The sequence below is a fragment of the Miniopterus natalensis genome, chromosome 9 (genome assembly GCF_054644295.1).
Source record: "Miniopterus natalensis isolate mMinNat1 chromosome 9, mMinNat1.hap1, whole genome shotgun sequence".
NCBI lineage: Eukaryota > Metazoa > Chordata > Mammalia > Chiroptera > Miniopteridae > Miniopterus > Miniopterus natalensis.
In genome coordinates, this window is record NC_142089.1 from 59,944,294 (window position 1) to 59,962,187 (window position 17,894).

The 17,894-nt window shown below is 45.8% G+C and overlaps 1 protein-coding gene across 1 annotated transcript in view; it reads right to left on the reverse strand.

Annotated features, from left to right (window-relative positions):
* ABCA4 (ATP binding cassette subfamily A member 4) overlaps positions 1-17,894 on the reverse strand; it is a 120,307-nt gene that overhangs the window by 86,114 nt on the left and 16,299 nt on the right. The window contains exons 5-6 of the mRNA XM_016209832.2: positions 17,357-17,484; positions 12,975-13,172 (exon numbers count right to left, since the gene is read on the reverse strand). Of these exons, the coding sequence (XP_016065318.2) occupies positions 12,975-13,172; positions 17,357-17,484 (326 nt within the window). The remainder of the gene's footprint in view (positions 1-12,974; positions 13,173-17,356; positions 17,485-17,894) is intronic.

Consider the following 17,894-nt stretch of genomic DNA (forward strand, 5'->3'; position numbering starts at 1 on the left):
CCTGCAAGTGGTGCCCAACTGTTCCCCTTGGGCTTTGTATATGCTCCCAGGTTTCCTTGTCATTGTTCAAGTCTTTGCTCCCTTTGTGTCCTTTAGGGCAGATTGTGTGTCTTCCTCTGTTCAACACCACTTTCTTATGTAAGAGATTTGGCCAGTTACACCACCTTGCTTTCAAGCTGCAGCTTGAAAGAGAAAGAAGTTCCCCTGCAGATTCTCCAGTGACAGTGGAGGTCTGGTGACTCCAGGCCCATGCGACAACACAGAACTGCTCAAGCATTTTCCACGGTAGTGGGGAATGTGGACCTCCACTTGCTGGTTCTAAGTCCCAGGGCCTGTTGCGAACACCTTGTTTTCCAGAAACCAAGTTTGAGTCCTGAATGAATGACTTCATTCTTAATAGTTTCAAAACTGCCTGAATCACTGATCCTCTGTTTTTCAGGACTGAATTCTAAGTTTTAAAACAGTGATTTTCAAACTTGAGTGTGCATTTTGACTAGGCCTGGAGGAGATCTGCATTTTAACAAGCTCAACATGTAATTCTGATTCAAATACTTGTGACCACAAGCCACAACCTCAGCTTCTCATTTGCCAGTGTGGTTCCCCTAAATGAAGGGTGGATGGATCCAGCTGTGGCAAAGCAGAGAGCAGGTGGAGCTGGGCTTTGACCAGCCTCTCTTTTCCAGCGGCACGTTCTACTCCCTTTTCTCCTACTCTAGGTGCAAGGGTGCATTCTCTCATCCTGAAACTGAAGAAATGATGTAGGCACACTCATGGGGCATTTGAGGCTTATTTCCTAACTGAAATGAAAGGCTTTGTAGGCACAACAGTTATACAGCAGACAGGAAAGGAATTTTCCAGATGTAGGAGGAGCAAAGCCACCATTGAAACCATGCCATGAAGAAGTATCCTGGTGGAACGGGTCACTGGGGAGAAATAGGGACATCTGTAATATTTTAAACAATAATAAAATTTAAAAAAAGAAGTATCTTTTCTGCATAACCTTGACACTGGGCCTAAGCATTGGTCTTGCCACAACTTACTTCAAACTCCCTGCAAATAGCCTCAGTGTATGCTGGGAAAGCACCTCAATTCCTGTTTTTCCCATAGGAGGGTGGGGCTGAGAATAATAGGCAGGAAGAGACGAAGCGAGCAGGTGAAAAGGTTTGCCAGTGATAAGTTATCACAAAGTCCTGTCGATTCTTCTCCTAACTTACAGAATTAAAGTCTATTTATGTAAAAGACAGCTGTCCCCATGGTAGGCTGAGATGACAGCCTTTGCTCTATGCTCCTTTGCTTGCCCTGCCAAGCTCTGCTCTTCAGGGAACCTTGTTTCTTTCCTTCCTCGCACTCTCACCACTGGCCGTTATTCTGCTACTTACTTGTCATCTGTCTCTCTTATTAGATGCTAAGCTCCATGAAGAAAGGAACCATGTCATGTATACGTATAATTTGACGTAATGCTCTTATTATAGGAACAAGCATGCCGGCTATAATTGTCTATATACATGATGCACTATAAAGTGATACGCTCATTTAGGGCAGTGTATTAGTCAGGCTTCTCCTGAAAAACATATCCAGTAGATGTATATATTTTATATATTAAATACACTAATACGTTATATATATTATATATAGCAGGTCCTTGAATAACAGTTCCTTCAACATTCAATGTTGTCCCATTAAATGTCGTTTTGTTATAACATTGATGCCATGCCACAGGAACTTAACTGTTGTTTATATCAGTCTGTGGTAAAATTGCTTTTGTCATACATTGTTTTGCTTAAAGTCACAGAACCTATCAATGATCTTAAGTGAGGACCTACTGTATAATATATATTATGTACGTGTGTGTTTGTGCATGCAGAAATTTATTATAAAGAGTTGGCTAATACAATTTTGGAGGCCGGCAAATCCCAAGGTCTGCAGGGAGAGTCAGCAGGATGGAGACCCAGGAAGAACTGATGTTCCAGTTTGAAAAAAGCCAGTGTCCCAGTTCAAAGGCAGCCAGGCAGGAGGAATTCTCTTTTACTTGAGGAAGAGTCAGCCCCTTTGTTCCATTCAGGCCTCTGATTGGATGAGGCCCATTCACACTGAGGAGGGCAATCCTCAGTCTATTGATTAAAATGTTAATATTCACCAAAAACACGCACACAGAAATACCCAGGATGACATCTGATCAATATCTGGAGCCTCTAGAGCACTCCTGAATGACCCACCACAGGACCTTGCTTCAGGAGGAAAATGAAACCCATTTTTTCAGCATTCTGTTACTTACAGCCAACTGCAGTCTCTAAATGACATAGTCACACATTTTGACAAATACGTATTGTCTGCTGTGTGCCAGGTGCTGGGGGTACAGCAAAGAGCAAAGCAAAGTCCTCCCTTCCTGAAGTTCATCTTCAAGAATCTCACTGATGTATCTTCAGCCTTCCCATCATTATTATCATGTACATGCGCTCAAGATTCTCACATATGAAAGAAAAAACTTCCTCTGATCCCTCTTCCCCCTGGAGCTACACTCTAACTTCCCTCCCCCTCCCCCCCCCAGCTTGTATTTCCACATTTCTTAGATGATTAGTCTCCATCCAGGGACTTCACCTCTTCACCAGCACTTCCCTATCTTCCACCCTCACCATGCTATTAAGAAGCTTTAACTAGCCCTAGCCAGTGTGGCTCAGTTAGGTGAGCGTTGTCCTGTGCACCAAAAGGTCCGATCCCCAGTAGGGGCATGCAGGAGGCAGCCGATGGATGTTTCTCATCATGATGTTTCTCTCTCTCCCTCTCCCTCTCTTTCTAAAGTCAATAAAAGTATCTATCTATCATCTATCTATCTATCTATCATCTGTCTATCTATCTATCTATCTATCTATCTATTTATCTATCTATCATCTATCTATCTATCATCTATCTATCTATCTATCTATCTATCTATCTATCTATCTATCTATCTATCTATCATCTATCTATCTATCATCTATATTTTTTAAAGCTTTAACTAGAACCCCCAGTTTCCACCTAGTTTTTAAGTCTAATGGACACTTAGAATTCTTATCTTTTCAGCCCTCTCTGCTTTTCTTGACACTTTTGATCATGTCTTTTTCCTCCCCTGACACCCTCGTCATTGCTCTCATCTGGCTTGCCCTGTTCCTTCTCTGCCTTTCTCACGGCTCCTTGCCTCCACCTGCCCCTTCGGCTGAGGTTCCCGAGGGTCTTCATGCCCCTCTCCTCTCACTCTGCACACTCTCCCTGGGGAGTCTCGTTTCCTTGATCATTTAATCTGCTACCTTTTTGTTGATGACTTCTAAGTCTGCGTCTCCAACCCAGACCTCTCCCCAGAGCTCCAGACTTATACACCCAACTGTCTGCTGGACCTTTGCCCAGATCCAACTTGTTCTAAACTGATCGTGTCATCTTCCTTCGAACCAGCTTCTGTTTCTGTGCACCTTTTTCCAGTTGATGGCACCACCTTCTGCCCAGTCACCAAAGCTAGAAGCCTGGAAGGCATCACTGAATGTTTCCCTATTCCGATTCCATTGTCAGAATCCCCAGCCTGGAGATTTAGAAACTGGAGCTGTGTCTGAGTGCTGGGCAGCATGAGCCCTCTGGAGTCCAAAGAAGCTGTGCAGGGAAAACAAGCAGGTCCTAGGTGACGGGAAGGCACCTAAAAGGGGTTAGGAGCCCAGAGGCACAGAGAGTAAGGAACTATCACATTCATGTCTCCAAAGAGACTGGACATCAATCAATCAGTCACCAGCTCTATTACTTTAATTACTTTAATCCCCTTCTTTGTGAGTTTGTTGTCTGTTTTCCTCAGTTTACTTTTGGGGCTGGAGATTATCTGTGGCTGTGTTTTGCCTAAGAGGGCATCTTCTGCCCATTCCTCTCCTTCACCTCCATTGGCTCTAGGCACACTGGTCTTAAAACTCCATACCGCATCAAATTCAACTCATTGAAAATCACCTGTTCTCTATCCATATCTGTATGTATTGATATCTATCTACTAATATAGATAGATATCTACATATACATTTTTAAGGATCTTAATTTTGTTTTTCAAATTAATTGGCCTTGAGAAATTCATTTAATAAATAACCTGGTATCATTTATAATTTGCAATCATTGCAAATACTTAGGACTGTCTGAAAAGTGGGACACCTTTAACTATAAACTAGTTTCTGAATTTTAAATTTTATGAAATTTAATAATAAAGTTTAGTATTATTTTCCCTAAACATTCAATTTAATGTTTCTTCATTTTAATTCTAAAGTTTTTCTTTGTATTTCATAGCTATCATTTTTTATTTTATTTTTTTTTTAGTTTCAAAAATTTTTGTAGGCCTCTGCAAAGCTTGTAGCTCTTAGATACCATGCCTATCACTTTAGGGCCTAAAGATAAAATGCCAACCCACCCATTCTACCCATCTTCACCCTGCCCCTAGTAACCAGAGTCAACTCATCTGAAGACACCTCACCTTCTCCAGAAGGTCTTCTTTCCCTCGCTACCATGCTCTTCCTGCCTTCCTCCCCCATGGGTTAGGTGACAATCTTCGCTGTTCCTAGAATTCTCAGTGCATTCATTTATCACTTTATATTGATTTGTAATTATTTTTAATGTATCTCTCTACTACACTGTAAACTCATTAAGCACAGGAATAGGCTTTATTTTGTTTTTATATCCTCAGCAGATGCTATATAGTAGGTGCTCAATAAATATGCATTGTATTAATTAACGAGTAAATTAACTACAATTTAATAGAAAAGAGAGAGTCTATTGAGGTTTTAGGCTCTATATCTCTACAGGTATGATGGTAACTTACAGGAAGGGAGTGAGGTCAATTCCACTTGGGGACAGGGAAGGTGACACTTGAGTTGATGTTTGGAAGATCAGTTGACAATAGTGAGGGTGAGGGCAATGTTTGTACACGGAAGGGGAGGGCGGGGAATTCCTGGTGGAGGCAGGAACGTGAGGAGAGTCAGCTAGAGAGAGTGACTAGAGAGATGGTCAGATAAGAAAGAACAGGGCCAGGAATTTGCAGGGAGGGGACCAGAAGAACAAGAGTTTGAGATGCATTTTTATGTCCTGTTAACACTCTTTTTCAGTCTTGTTAATAATTTAATAATATTCATTATTCAAATATGTACTGACCTGTGTCCTAGTACTGTATCTGCAGTTTCTTTCCTACCTCTTTCCAGTGGATATGATAAAAAAATGAGAGTCTTGCTCAGCCGGCCTGGCTCAGTGGTTGAGCGTCAACCCATGGACCAAGAGGTCCCTTGTTCAATTCCCGGTCAGGGCACATGCCTGGGTTTCGGGCTCAATCCCCAGTGGGGGGCGTGCAGGAGGCAGCCAATGGATATCTCTCTCATCGATGTTTCTCTCTCTCTGTCCCTCTTCTTTCCTCTCTCTCTAAAATCAATAAAAACATATTTTAAAAAATGAAAGTCTTGTACTCATACCTTTGTTTTAGATACCGCTTACATCTCAGACCAGTGCCTGTACCTCCCCCACCCTGTCTTTCCCGGAAGCCCTCCATATAAACCTGGTCACCAATTGTCTGAATGATGTTGCCATAAATTATAAAATAACTTTCCCAGGACTCTCCTCTTCCTTTGACTCCCCCATTATCTATTCAAATTCTCATGGATTGTTCCTGCCAGAAGAACCGGAAATGAATGTAAGCTTGAGTGGAAATGTAAAAACATCTCTACAAAAAAGGTCATAGACTAAATGATAAATATCACACACACACACACACACACACACACACACACACTGCTCGTATACCAAACAAGTTCTCTTAATTTCCAAAATAACAAGCAACACTTCCATGTCACAACAGGGCTCAGCACTGCCAACCCAAGTTGAAGGTCTGGTTAGATCTCTTAAGGAGGCTGGATATATAAATAGGGCTTTGGAAGGATTATGTCTCTATCATCTCCCATCGACTGTGGTTAGTCTGAGGGGTCCTTGCGCCTTGATCAAGGACTTAAAAAATGGATACAAGGCCCTTGACAGCAGCCAGGAAGATTCTGGTTATTTGAGACCTCTGTTTGGGTTCCCAAGGGACAAGAAACATGCCTGTCCTTAGGAACTGTGTAATATTTTTTCTGAAGGCAGAATAAAGCATTTTAGCTACTAAAAAAAATCGTGTTTGAGCAGTATTTGCTGATGCTTTGAATCCAATGGGGTAATTAAACAGATACCACGTTGCCAGCACACAAAAGGAACATTTTATGAGTTGAATTTTTTATTTCATTCTTCACCCAAGGATATTTTTTCCATTGTTTTTCAGAAAGAGTGGGAAGGACAGAGAGAGAGAGAGAGGGAGAGGGAGGGAGAGAGAGAAACATCAGTGTGAAAGAGACACATGGATCGATTGCCTCCCACACGGGCCCAACCAGGGCTGGGGATTGAGCCTGCAACCGAGGTATGTGCCCCTGATCGGAATCAAATCCAAGACTCTTCAGTCTGCAGGCCGACACTCTAACCACTGAGCCAAACTGGCTAGGGTAATGAGTTGAATTTTTTGTTTTACTTTCTCTTATTCAAAGAAGACCATCTAGAAAACAGTATTGATTTCTAAGTTGAGGATCTACCTAACACAAGGGTAAATGGGTAGCCATAGATTAAAAGTGTCTTTACAGGGATGACATAGCCTGTGGGAGCCATGGGAGGTTCTGGAGTGGAGGATGAGCTGCTGTCTTGAAAGCACCCAGACAGAGGTGAAAGGCAGATGAGGCAGTGGACAGGCAGTGAGGCCCCCTGTGTTCAGCCCCGGGCTGCACTACAGGAAATCCAGATTTATCCGGGAGGGAAGTTGTTGCTAGGCAACTAGGAGAATGTGGATTTAAAGCATGTTTATTGCAACCTGTCAGTTGTTAAGCATCAGATGAAAAGAGGGGAAGCTGGCTTCAGTGGTGAGGGGGCAACCAGGGGGGACACCCTGAGTACCAGGAAATGCGTCATGAGTGGAGAATTCAGACTAAATCACTCAGAGGTGGGGGGGAAATGCCAAACTGTAATGGGAGAGGTCACAGAGACATGCTGTCTCCCAGGACTGGAGGGGACAGAGTGTCTGATGAGAGGGTGGGCTCTGGGGTATGTGAACAGACAAGTTATGGGACTCTCTTTGGCTCAACAGAAACTAGGTCTTTTTCTCTCCATTGTGACTTCAGTCCTGGTATTTGTGGTTGATGAAAGCAAAACTGAGTTTGGAATCTAGGGGCAGTCCAGAGGTCACTCCGTGAGACAGATTTCTTGCCAGTCTAAGGGGTCTGAGGAAGGAGAATGTTGCGCCTAAGTGTTTGAGGAAGACATTTCTGGGAGTGGAACAATGATGAGGGGACAGTGGGGCCTCTGCAAAGTGGCTGCATTCTTGCTTTGGTAAGAGCAAAAATGCTTTCGTTTCAAAGTGCTTTTCCATCTCTTCTCTACTGTGACTGTCACTACCATCCCATGGGATACGTGACACAGGCTTTGCTATCGCAATCTTACAAATGGGGAGGCTGAGATCCACTTAAATAACAGCAAGTTAGGGGCCAACCCAGGGCCACCAGGAGATCTCTGTGTGTTCCAGCGGGCTGCCCACTTTCTGGTCCTCTCATCATTGGGTCTCATGCCCAGGGGAGAAGCTGATCACCTCATAAATTAAGGAAGAATCTGTGGCCATATTGAAACCCTTTAGAAAATGTTGTATATTAATGGTAGGCAGGAAAGAAATTTTAATACCAAAACTCTTAGCCTGCTGTCTGGCTTCAGAGGTTCCATGCACCCCCCACCCCCTGAGTGTCTGTATATGTCTGTGTCTATATTTCTCCAGGGAAAAGGTTTAGAACTACTGTCAGATTTTCAAAGGTAGTCCTAATCTATAAAAAGGTTGAGAACTATTGTTCTGTAGGTATAAGAAATATGAGGCCAATTCCTTCTTCAAACCAGTTTACCCTGGTTTGAGAGAACCTGGTGCCTAATACATAGGTGCTCAATCTGTATCTATTTTTTTTTTAATATATCTTTATTGATTTCAGAGAGAGGAAAGAGAGGGAGAGAGAGAGATAGAGACATCAATGATGAGGGAGTCATTGATCGGCTGCCTCCTGCACGCCCCCGACTGGGGATCGAGCCCGCAACCAGGGCATGTGCCCTGACCAGGAATCGAACCCCAACTGCCTGGATCCTAGGTCGATGCTCAACCGCTGAGCCACGTCTGGCCGGGCTGTACCTATTTAATAAAGCCCAGGACCTCAGGATCATTTATCCCAAAAGCAGTCTTCACAGGGGTCCGCTCGTGTCCTGAGTGACTTTAGTTTTGACCTCTTAGTATTTTTTTCTTTTTAAGTTCATAAAAGGAATATCTGATTAGTCATAAAAATAAGCCCTAGCCTACTGTATGCCTGGAGCCTAAAAGAAATCAGGTCAGCCAATTAAGCCTATAGGCCTAATGCACATTCAATGTACATTAACGTTCCTCTCTCCTATTGCCTTTTTATTTCTTCTTTACTGAAATCTGTGGACCTGGGAAAAATTTGTAATAGACAGTTTTGTACATGTAGGCAGAAACAAATGCTAATGCTGTCAATCACATAAACTTGCTGTGGCTTAATAAATCTTAAAAAGAAAACAAACCTATTTTCTGATTTTGCTTTGTTTTCGGCTAACAGCCCTCTGCTCACCCCCTCACCCCATGCTGCTGGCACTGGGCATCACTCCTGTTTCTTCTTCCCTCCCCAAACCCTCACACAGAAGTGGGAGAAAGTTGACAGTCCAGAGATTCCGAAATCAGAAGAGAGAGGAAATTATGAAGTTAAGTCATTAGTGAGACGTCATTGTAAAATCCTGGAGATGTGGGGCTTTTCCAGAGAATTTTGACATAGTGATACCATCCGAAAATTGAAAGGTGTAGTTAAAATTTAGCAAACCACACTGAATGATCACAGGGAGCAGAAACCATGGCCAGCTCACACTGGGCAGCGGGTGATCCGCCCACACTTTTCCCCCACGATTCAGGAATTTAGGGAGCAGAGCCAAGAACAAAGCAGGACATTGAAAGGAGCACATGTCTGGACCCCCAAGACTGGGTCCTTTCTTTCCTGGAACGCAATGTTCAGCCACCCCACAGTCAAAGAGACATGGGCGAAATGAAGTCAGAAAAATAAAAAACCATGACAGAGTAATAGCTGAGGGGAAGGAAAGAAAGCTGAATCATGCCACAGTGGAAGCGACTGCAGAGGGGAAAACCATGGGCCAACATGCTGGGGAGGCCAGATTTCCTCTATCAACATCCACTGCGAGGGGGAAGGGAGGGAAACCATTTCCCAGCAGTGTGGCAGGTCTTGGCACCCTCCTCAGTTCCCCTGCTGGACTCCCACAAATAAACATCAGAGCAGAAGGGACAGATTTGCTTCTCAGTAAGATTTCAAAGCTGTGCACCAGAGTCTAGAGAAAACAGGAAGGATCTAGAGGGAGGAGAAGGAGGGGCTTGCTTACTCGGGGCCAAATCAGATGGGAACCGTCCCAACCCTTCACCCGAAACTGACACATCATTTTTTACGAGGTGTGAACGTTTCAGGTAGTGTTGGCTGTCACGATACCGTGGGCCCAGGTCTGAGCTGCTGAGTTTCAAGCTGGGGGCGGTGAGCCCAAAGACCACAGGTGAAGACAAGCTCTTTCAAGCTCTCAACCGAGGTGAAACCAAGAGGGGATAAATCTCCCCACAGAAAGGCCCTCCCCCCAGCTGCCTGTTTGTTTCCCAGCCCACCTGTCTCTGGGCATCCAATGCGTGCACGTGCATGCGAGTGCTTGCACACGCTCAAGTGTGTGTAAGTGTCTGTATGGGGATGGGTGGGGTGGATTATGGCGGTGGTCCTGCATTTGGATTATTTGAAGATGACAACACTCACTTCTGACTCCAAGGGGCCGAGGAAAAACACAGCTGGCCCCAGTTGGTGCTAACCCCCAAAGCCCCTCTCTAATTCTTTCAGCTCCCCCGGGTTTCAGGGGCTGGAGGTTACACTCCCACCCCCATCTCCCCAAACCCCACCCCCCCACACACCCAGCTTCTTACACAGCAGGGACAGGTGCCGTCACAGTGGTTTGCTGAGGTTGTCCCTCTTTCTTTGTTAATAAGCACTGACTTGGCATTTAGTAAAACCTTATTTATACGCTGGCTACGTGCATATGAGAAACCGCCCAGGAGAACAGAGGCCCAGCACTCCCTGCACTGGAGCTCAGCGTGGCTGCCGGCCAACCAGCTGCAATAACACCTCATCCCAGGCTCAGAGCTGCCTCCCCGCCACCCCTCCTGAGGGTCGCAGGGTCTGCCCTGAGCCTTTCTGTGCCTCCTCAGGGTTGTTTATATAAAAACACTGCTAAAATGGGTACAGGAGCAATAAAAGCAAAAATCCTACCTTAATGCCTGTAATTTCTTTTAGGTTTTCTTATTAGTAATTTTTTTTTTTAAATTTAGCTGCTCTGTCCAGTTGTCAAATGGAAAAGCACATTTGAAGGGCACCGGACAGGGTGTTTGTCTTTTTTGCTTGGGCTCCATGTGTCCTGTCTTAGTCCAGTCTTTCCCCATAGAGATGAGCAGGAACAAGAAGATGGCAGTAAGGAGAGTCCTCCAAGCCATTCTCCCCCTGGTTTCCCCCCAGGCAGAGAGGATGTGTCTCCACAGCACCCTGGTCTATGGGTGATCAAATGAAAATGCTTCGAAGCCTTGGAGGCACTTAGGGTACTATTAGTATTATGTTTGCTCTACAGAAATTGAGACTAAATCAAAGTCCTATATTTTAGGTCAGTAATTCACAACCCTGGCTGGATGTTGGAATGATCTGGGAAGCTTTGAAAAATACTAAAGGCCAACTGAATCAGAATCTCAGGGGGTGGGGGCTGAGCACTCGTAGTTTTTAAAAGCTCCTCAGGTCATTCGATGGGCAGCCTGGCTGGGAACCACTGCTCTAGGGCCCAGTGTTGTTGGTATTGGCATTTCTGAGCTGTGCGGCTGTGACATCGCCAGGTCGCTGGTCTTGAGGTTGACAGAGAGTTCAGTGAAGGCAGGAGGGGCACGCTTAGAGCCTTGGCCTTGGCACATGACTGGTACCTCGTAGGTGCCCAGTTCTGGTTTGAGTGCAAGGACACGTGTACACAGGTGGCAAGCAAGGGTGCAGACCCATCTCAGGTCAGTGAGGGTGACTGGCCAAAGTTCTCCTCTGGTTTCTGAACTCTAGCACTTGCCAAAGCAGTGTCTAAAGGCAGAAAGTCTTTCTGGTCTTTCTCGTCTGATAAATAAATGTTCTGAAGCCACTGGCCTAAGTTTCGGTACAGTCCCCTCTATCCTGCTACTTCCAGAACTGTTCTCCCAGAACTACTGATTGTGCCCCAAAGGTACATTTACTTAGACCAGCAGCCAAGGTCCTTTAAACAGAAACACAAGACCCACCCTTTTCCTAGTGACCAGAGGACTGCACGTTCCTCTGTGCCCAGGGAACCGCCAACAGCTCTGCAAACACAGATACTGCCTCTTGGCTGTGCTGGTGTTCACAGCCCGGAGTAAGGGACTGTAATATCTCACTCTTCTGTCTGATTCTGGAAACAAACCAAGGAGTGTGTGTGAAATTAGGTTCCTTTGGAACTTTGGACAGAGAAGTTTAAACCACATGGCTTTTTATAGCCCCTGCAGTGTGGGGAGCTGAGAGACTTTTCTGGGGCCCTGAGTTCTCAGTGGCGGTAGCCTCCAAAGTTCCCAACTCCTCTTACCACTCTGGAGGCCCACCCTGAGGAGCTGGGAACACTGTAATGTTCCAAGAGAAAGTCACACTTTGAAAGGGATGAAGTGTGAACTCTGCCAGAAACTGTGTGGTCTTGTTTTATTTTATTTTGTTTGTAAAAGCCTTCATCTTGCTTTTTAAGAAAATCTGAGAGTGGGTTTTCTGAAACTTGAGAGAACAATCATAAAAAGGCAAAAAACATTAATTTCTCAACCAAACTTTCAGTGACTGACACTCCTCACAACACAGTTTCAGAAATTAAAATACACACACACACACACACCACAATTCAATGCTAGAAATATTATATATGTTCCTTTCTCTGATGGATTCTAATTTTGAGTGTTTCTTAAATAGTGGCCTACAGTGAGCTCCTAAGATAATAGGGCAGATTCTGAGCCTGGCCCAGATCTCCTGAACCAGCCTCAGGGGACGGGAATTTGGAACTTGCATCTTTTACCAGCTTCCCTGATGATCTTCATGCGCTCTGAAGTATGAGAACTGCTGCTCTATGTCTCCTTTACACAATTCCCTCTCATTTTACCCTTCTGACAAAAGAAGAGAGATATTATCAGGTCCCTAGGTGTGTGGGGGGTGCAGTTCTGGGACACAGGGTTGAGCCAGATCAGGGCTTTCCAAATTTTCAACAATATGAAATTCCTCTGTTATTTTTTTCCACCCAGAAACAGCAACCTTTGGGGTCAAGAGCAGACTCATAGCAGAAAGGATGAAGCTCTCACTTACTGAAATGTATTAAATGGTTTGCATATATTTTTCATTTATATTTTTCTACCACTTTATAAAGCATTATATCTGCTTTATAGATGAGTGATGGGGCCAGGAAAAGTGAACTATCTTGTCCATGACAACCTAGCTAGGAAACAGTAGGGCAGGGAGTCTAACCAGGCCCCCTTCTCCTTTCCACACTGCTAACGGTGGGGGAGAGGATTTCCCCCACTTTTGGGGTAGACATTGACCTGCCACAACCACACACCTAGTGGTGACTCCCAGTAGCCTGGGCCACTGCTCTAGAAGTGTTATCAGTCAATATTCCTTGGCCTCTGGAATCTAGAATTTCCTTAAGGATTGTCTTGAATGCCAGGCTTCCTCCCTCCCTGACTATCAATTCACAGGTCCCTGATGGCCTGTCACCAGGCCCTGCTGCCCTAGGAATTACCTTCCAAGGGGCAAGAAGCTAAATACCTCCCTTACCACATGGAAGAGTTTGAAGAAGTCCACGTTGGCATACAGGGTGTCTTCCATCCACTGGAGGGTGCCCTGGGAGAGGGCGCACATGGCCTCACGTGCGGTCTGCGCCCCTCGGCGCTGGTTGAAGATTATGAAGCGCTCCAGGAGGGCCTCGCTGCAGGCAATGTCCTTCAGCACCAGGTCTGGGACTCCGTGAGCAAACTGCAGAAAGGAGAAGCAACACTGGAAGGCTGCCTGTGATAGGAGAACGCCGCCCTCCAGAGACGTCCATGTCCCCCCCCAACAGAACTCATGACTACGTAACATTGTATGGCAATGGGGGATTAAGATAGCAGATGAAATTAAGATTGCTCATCAGCTAATTTTATTTTTGAATTATCTGGGTGGACCCAATATAATCACAAGGGTCTTTTAAATGTGGAGAAGGGAGGCCAAAGGAACGATGTCAGAGTAATGCAATGCAAGAAAGACTTAATTAGTCACTGCTGGCCTTGGAAATAAAAGAAGAACACCAGCCAAGGGATGTGGTCAGGGGCAGCCTCTGGAAACCGGAAAATGGGTTTCCTTCTGGACTCCCCCCCTCCTCCCCCCAGGAAAGGAGTGCAGCCCTGCCAACACCTTTACTTTCAGACTTCTGACCTCTAGAACCATAAGATAATAAATTTGTGTTGTTTTAAGTCATTAAGTTTATGGTGATTTGTTAGAGCAGCAACAGGAAACTAATACACTCGCAAGCCTCACTTTATCAGCGAGCCATTAAAATTTGAGAGATCCCTTCTCAGTCCACCAATGATTAGGTACCATCAGGACCTGCTCCCTGAAGCTCAGGTGGGGAGTGGCTAGAATGCATTTGGAGTGATGGAAAATGACCAGCCTTTCTCTTTTCTCACCAGATTTAGCAAATAAATATATTGGATGCCCCATTAAATTTGAATTTCAGATAAACAATGAACAGCTTTTAGTACAATATGTCCCAAACAGAGCTCACATGGGACATACTTATTCCCCCCAAATTTATTTGTTGCTTATCTGAAATCAAATTAAATTAGACATCTTGTATTTTACCTGATGGCCTTCACCCCTGGATAGGGCACATCCCCCAGCTCTTGCGGAGCTCATGGACAGTGTCCATTGAAGCACATTCCCCAAGATTGCCTCGAGAGGCTAAGGAGGACTCAACCCTGGCCAGGACCTTTGGCCAGCCAGTGCAGAAACTGGCCTCCAGGAGTCCTGGGCTCCCAGCAGAGGACAGGACCCTGAGTACCGAGAACAAGTTCATGATCTTCCCTGGTCTCTGCAATCTTTCCACAGCTTCCAATTAATTACACAGTCCTCTGGGCTGGAGAGCAGAGAGGGCCCAGGCTCTGCTGCCCCCTGCATGGGGACTATCCAAACTTTAGATGGAAGCTTGATTAAAATGAAGCACTGGTCACAGATGATGCTGGGTTGGTGTGGACTCCATCAGTCTCAGGGGACTGTCACTGGGTATGTATTCCAGCAGAGCCTTCCTGTTTAGCCTACACTTTACTTCTTAGTCCAGGCAAATTCCAACCCCCAATCCCAGCGTATAAAACATTTTGAGGTGGAAGGAAACAATGAGCTCATTTTCTCCAAACCTCTAATATTCCAGGGGAGAAAAGCAATGGGGAAGGGGTTAGAGAACTTGAAAAGGTTACACAGCAGGCTGGTGGGAAAGCTGGGACACCCCAGAAGTTCCCCGCTCATCCTTCACTCAGTCACTCATTCAGCCGGTGCTCATTCCCCAAGTTCCCATCAGGAAGGGATTAGACTAATTACTGGTGATGCAGAGAAAACAAGATGAGTTTTCTGCTTTTCCAGGAGCTCACTGGCTACCTGGAAATGCAAGTACTAGATTGAATGTAGTAAAGTCAGAGCACAGAAGAGGGAGCGTTGAGAATTGTTAGTAAAAATAGCAAGTGTTTACTGAGTGTTTACTGTGTACTGGGCACTGTTCTAAGTGTTTTACATATATTCATTCTTTAACCCCCCACCACAACCACATATGGGGGCACTTTTATTATCTCCGTTTTACAGATGAGGAAACAGAGGCACAAAGTCATTAATTAACTTGCTGGGGGTCACTCAGTTAACCATGTGGCCTTGCTGAGATCTGAACCTACAGCTTGTGCTTAACTATTAACTTTTAGCTTTTTATGGAGAAGGGAAGAGGGAGGGGGCAGGACAAAGAGAGGAGGGTTTATGAACGATTTCACTGAAGAGAAACATTTGAACTTGGCTTTGAAGCAAGTCTAGGAGTTTACAGGGCTGCAGATGGGACGAGGGCCAGACCAGAGAACTATACCACTCTCATCACCTAATAACTCCCTAGATGGAGAAAGAGGGGGCGATAGGATTCCCTTCTGAGTGGTGCTCAGACACCAGGCAGAAAGGACCAGGAAGGGTAGCCAGTCCTGATGGTAAGGAACAAAATTCCACATTTGATGAGGGTGATCAACTAGAGAGCAGTAAACCACATGTGGCTATTTAAATTTAAAATAATTAAAATTAAATAACACTTAAAGTTCAGTTTCTCAGCAGCACTAGCTCTGTTTCAAGTGCCTGCCTGCCATGTGTGGGCTAGTGGCTACTGCATTGGACAGCCCAAGAAAGAGCATTGCCACTGTGGAGGAGCTTCTAGTGGACGGTGCTGTTAAGGAGCTACCAAGTTGGACAGAAACTGAGACTGAGACAGAGACAAGGGGGCAGCCAGGCTGAGAAGCTGGGTGGGCAGGGGGCACAGAGGAAGCTGGTCACCATGAGTGGCCTCTGCAAGCGCAGGAGCTCTGGGCTCCCTCTTAAGCTCTGGGGTTTGCTGGTCAGGGAAGCATGAGCTAATTAGAGCCAGCAACACTAAATAAGGTCACAGCCTGGCCACCAGGACCCTTCTCCTCACAGGAGAGGCCTCAGCCCTGATGCCAGCGGCACAGCAACTGGAGATCCAAACGTCACACAGTGAGGAACTGGAAAGAAATTTCCCCTAAATTCCTGCCCTTATCTCCACCTTCCTTTTATTACCAACTGGAAGTCATCACAGGCATTTCCAGGACTTGGGTTTTATGAGCTGAAGGAAAAGCAGAGGGGAAAATGACCAATCGATGCTGCCGCCACCACTCCCTGGGGTGGCTGGGGTTCGGGGGAAGGAAAGCGGTGCAGGGCAGCCAGGCCTAACTCCAAGGGCCTTGCCAGGAGCCACACACCCAGGATGCTGGCCAGGAGCTGTAAAGCCCCAAATTAAAGCTGAGGTCTCACCCCAGAGCCTGTCCGAATCACCTGGAGGACAGGTTAAAACACAGCTTGCTGGTTAATCTGGAGTGGGGCTGAGAATTTGTGCTGCTAATAAGCTCCCAGTGCTGTGGATGCTGCTGGTCTCGGACTCTGAACACCACTGAACTGGAGTGAGGCAGACTGGATTAGGAATGAGGAAACCTGGTTTCTGCTGCCAATACTAGCTCTGGAGCCTTGTGGAAGTCACTCAGTCCCAACTTCATTTCCCCCTATTTCAGGATTCAGGTAGAGCTCAGAGCTAACAGATGCGAAAGTCACATGTTAGTGGTAAAAATGCTCTGAATAAGTATAAGAGATCATGGACATGGAGGAAATAGATTTGGGAGCAGGGATTAGTCAGATTATGCAACAGGGAGAGAGGAGAAAGTTTGCCTGGCATGGAAAAATAGTGCAGGAAACAAAGGTCTGCTCTGCTGCTGTTACCAGGCTCTGTAACCTGGGGGTTACCCCTGCACAATCCAGTCTCTGCACTGCCAGCTTCTGGGCCTGGAGCTCTCCTCACAGTTCTTTCTATGGCCTCCTTCTCTTCCATCAGGTTTGCTCAAATACCACCTCCTCCAGAAGGACTTCCCTGACTGCCTCATTTAAAACTGCCCCCATTCCACACCCCCAGTCCCTCCCTAACTTCTGACCCTGCCAGATTGTCCTCACAGTACCCATCTCAACCTGCTTTCTTCAGTATCGCCTGTGGGCCCCACACTAAGCTCCCAGAGATGGGGGCTTGCCCATATTGTTCACGTTGTGTTCTAGTACCTAAATGTCCCTAAATATTTAATGAATACAGGAATATACCTCAGTTTCCTCAACTAGAAGAGGAAATTGAGCCACATGATCTCTAAGTTTCCTTCCAGTCATAAACCTCTGAGATGCTGTGTTGCTGTTGCCAGGATTTATCCCGTCTCAGAATCCCACGAGGGAATGCACAGCAACTCAAGTAACCCCCAGGTATTTTTCTGAATGTGTGGCATGAGTTATGGATACTGAATGTGAAAGCAAGAAGGAGAAAAAGAGCCTTTCCTTTCTAAGGCTCATGCTCACCCCTCCCTTCCAGGGACCACTGGCCCAGGAGATGCACCTACCTGCTCCGGCCGGACCTGGGAGTTGACCAGAAGGTGGACAACTGAATCAGCCAGGCCAATGTTTCTCGTGAGAAATAGTGTCAGTGTTTCTTCATCTCTTAAGACATCCCGAATTCGTATTCCTTTTCCTGTATATGAATGAGAGAAAGATCATGGTGCTGCAGGGCAGGTGGGTCAAAAAGAGAAAACATCTAGAATTCATTGGAAACATTTCTAACTCTGTTCCTGGGTTTCCTGGGAGCACCTGGAGGTCAGGGCTCCTGCCAGTCAGCAGTCATCCGACGCAGTCACAGGATTTGCTGCTGAAGCGGCTGGGCAAAATTTAGTGAGAAGGCACAGAAGGCGGGAAAAGTTAGCTCAGGGTCCAGTGTGGGGTCATAGACACTTTGTGCGTTGGTCTAGGACAGCGGCTCTCAATGGGATCAGAGTAAGGAGCTGAAGCAGGGGATTTTGTCCCCTGGGAATATTTGGCACCATCTGGAGACATGTTTGGTTGTCACAATTGGGGAGGTGCTAGTGGGTAGAGAGCAAGGATGCA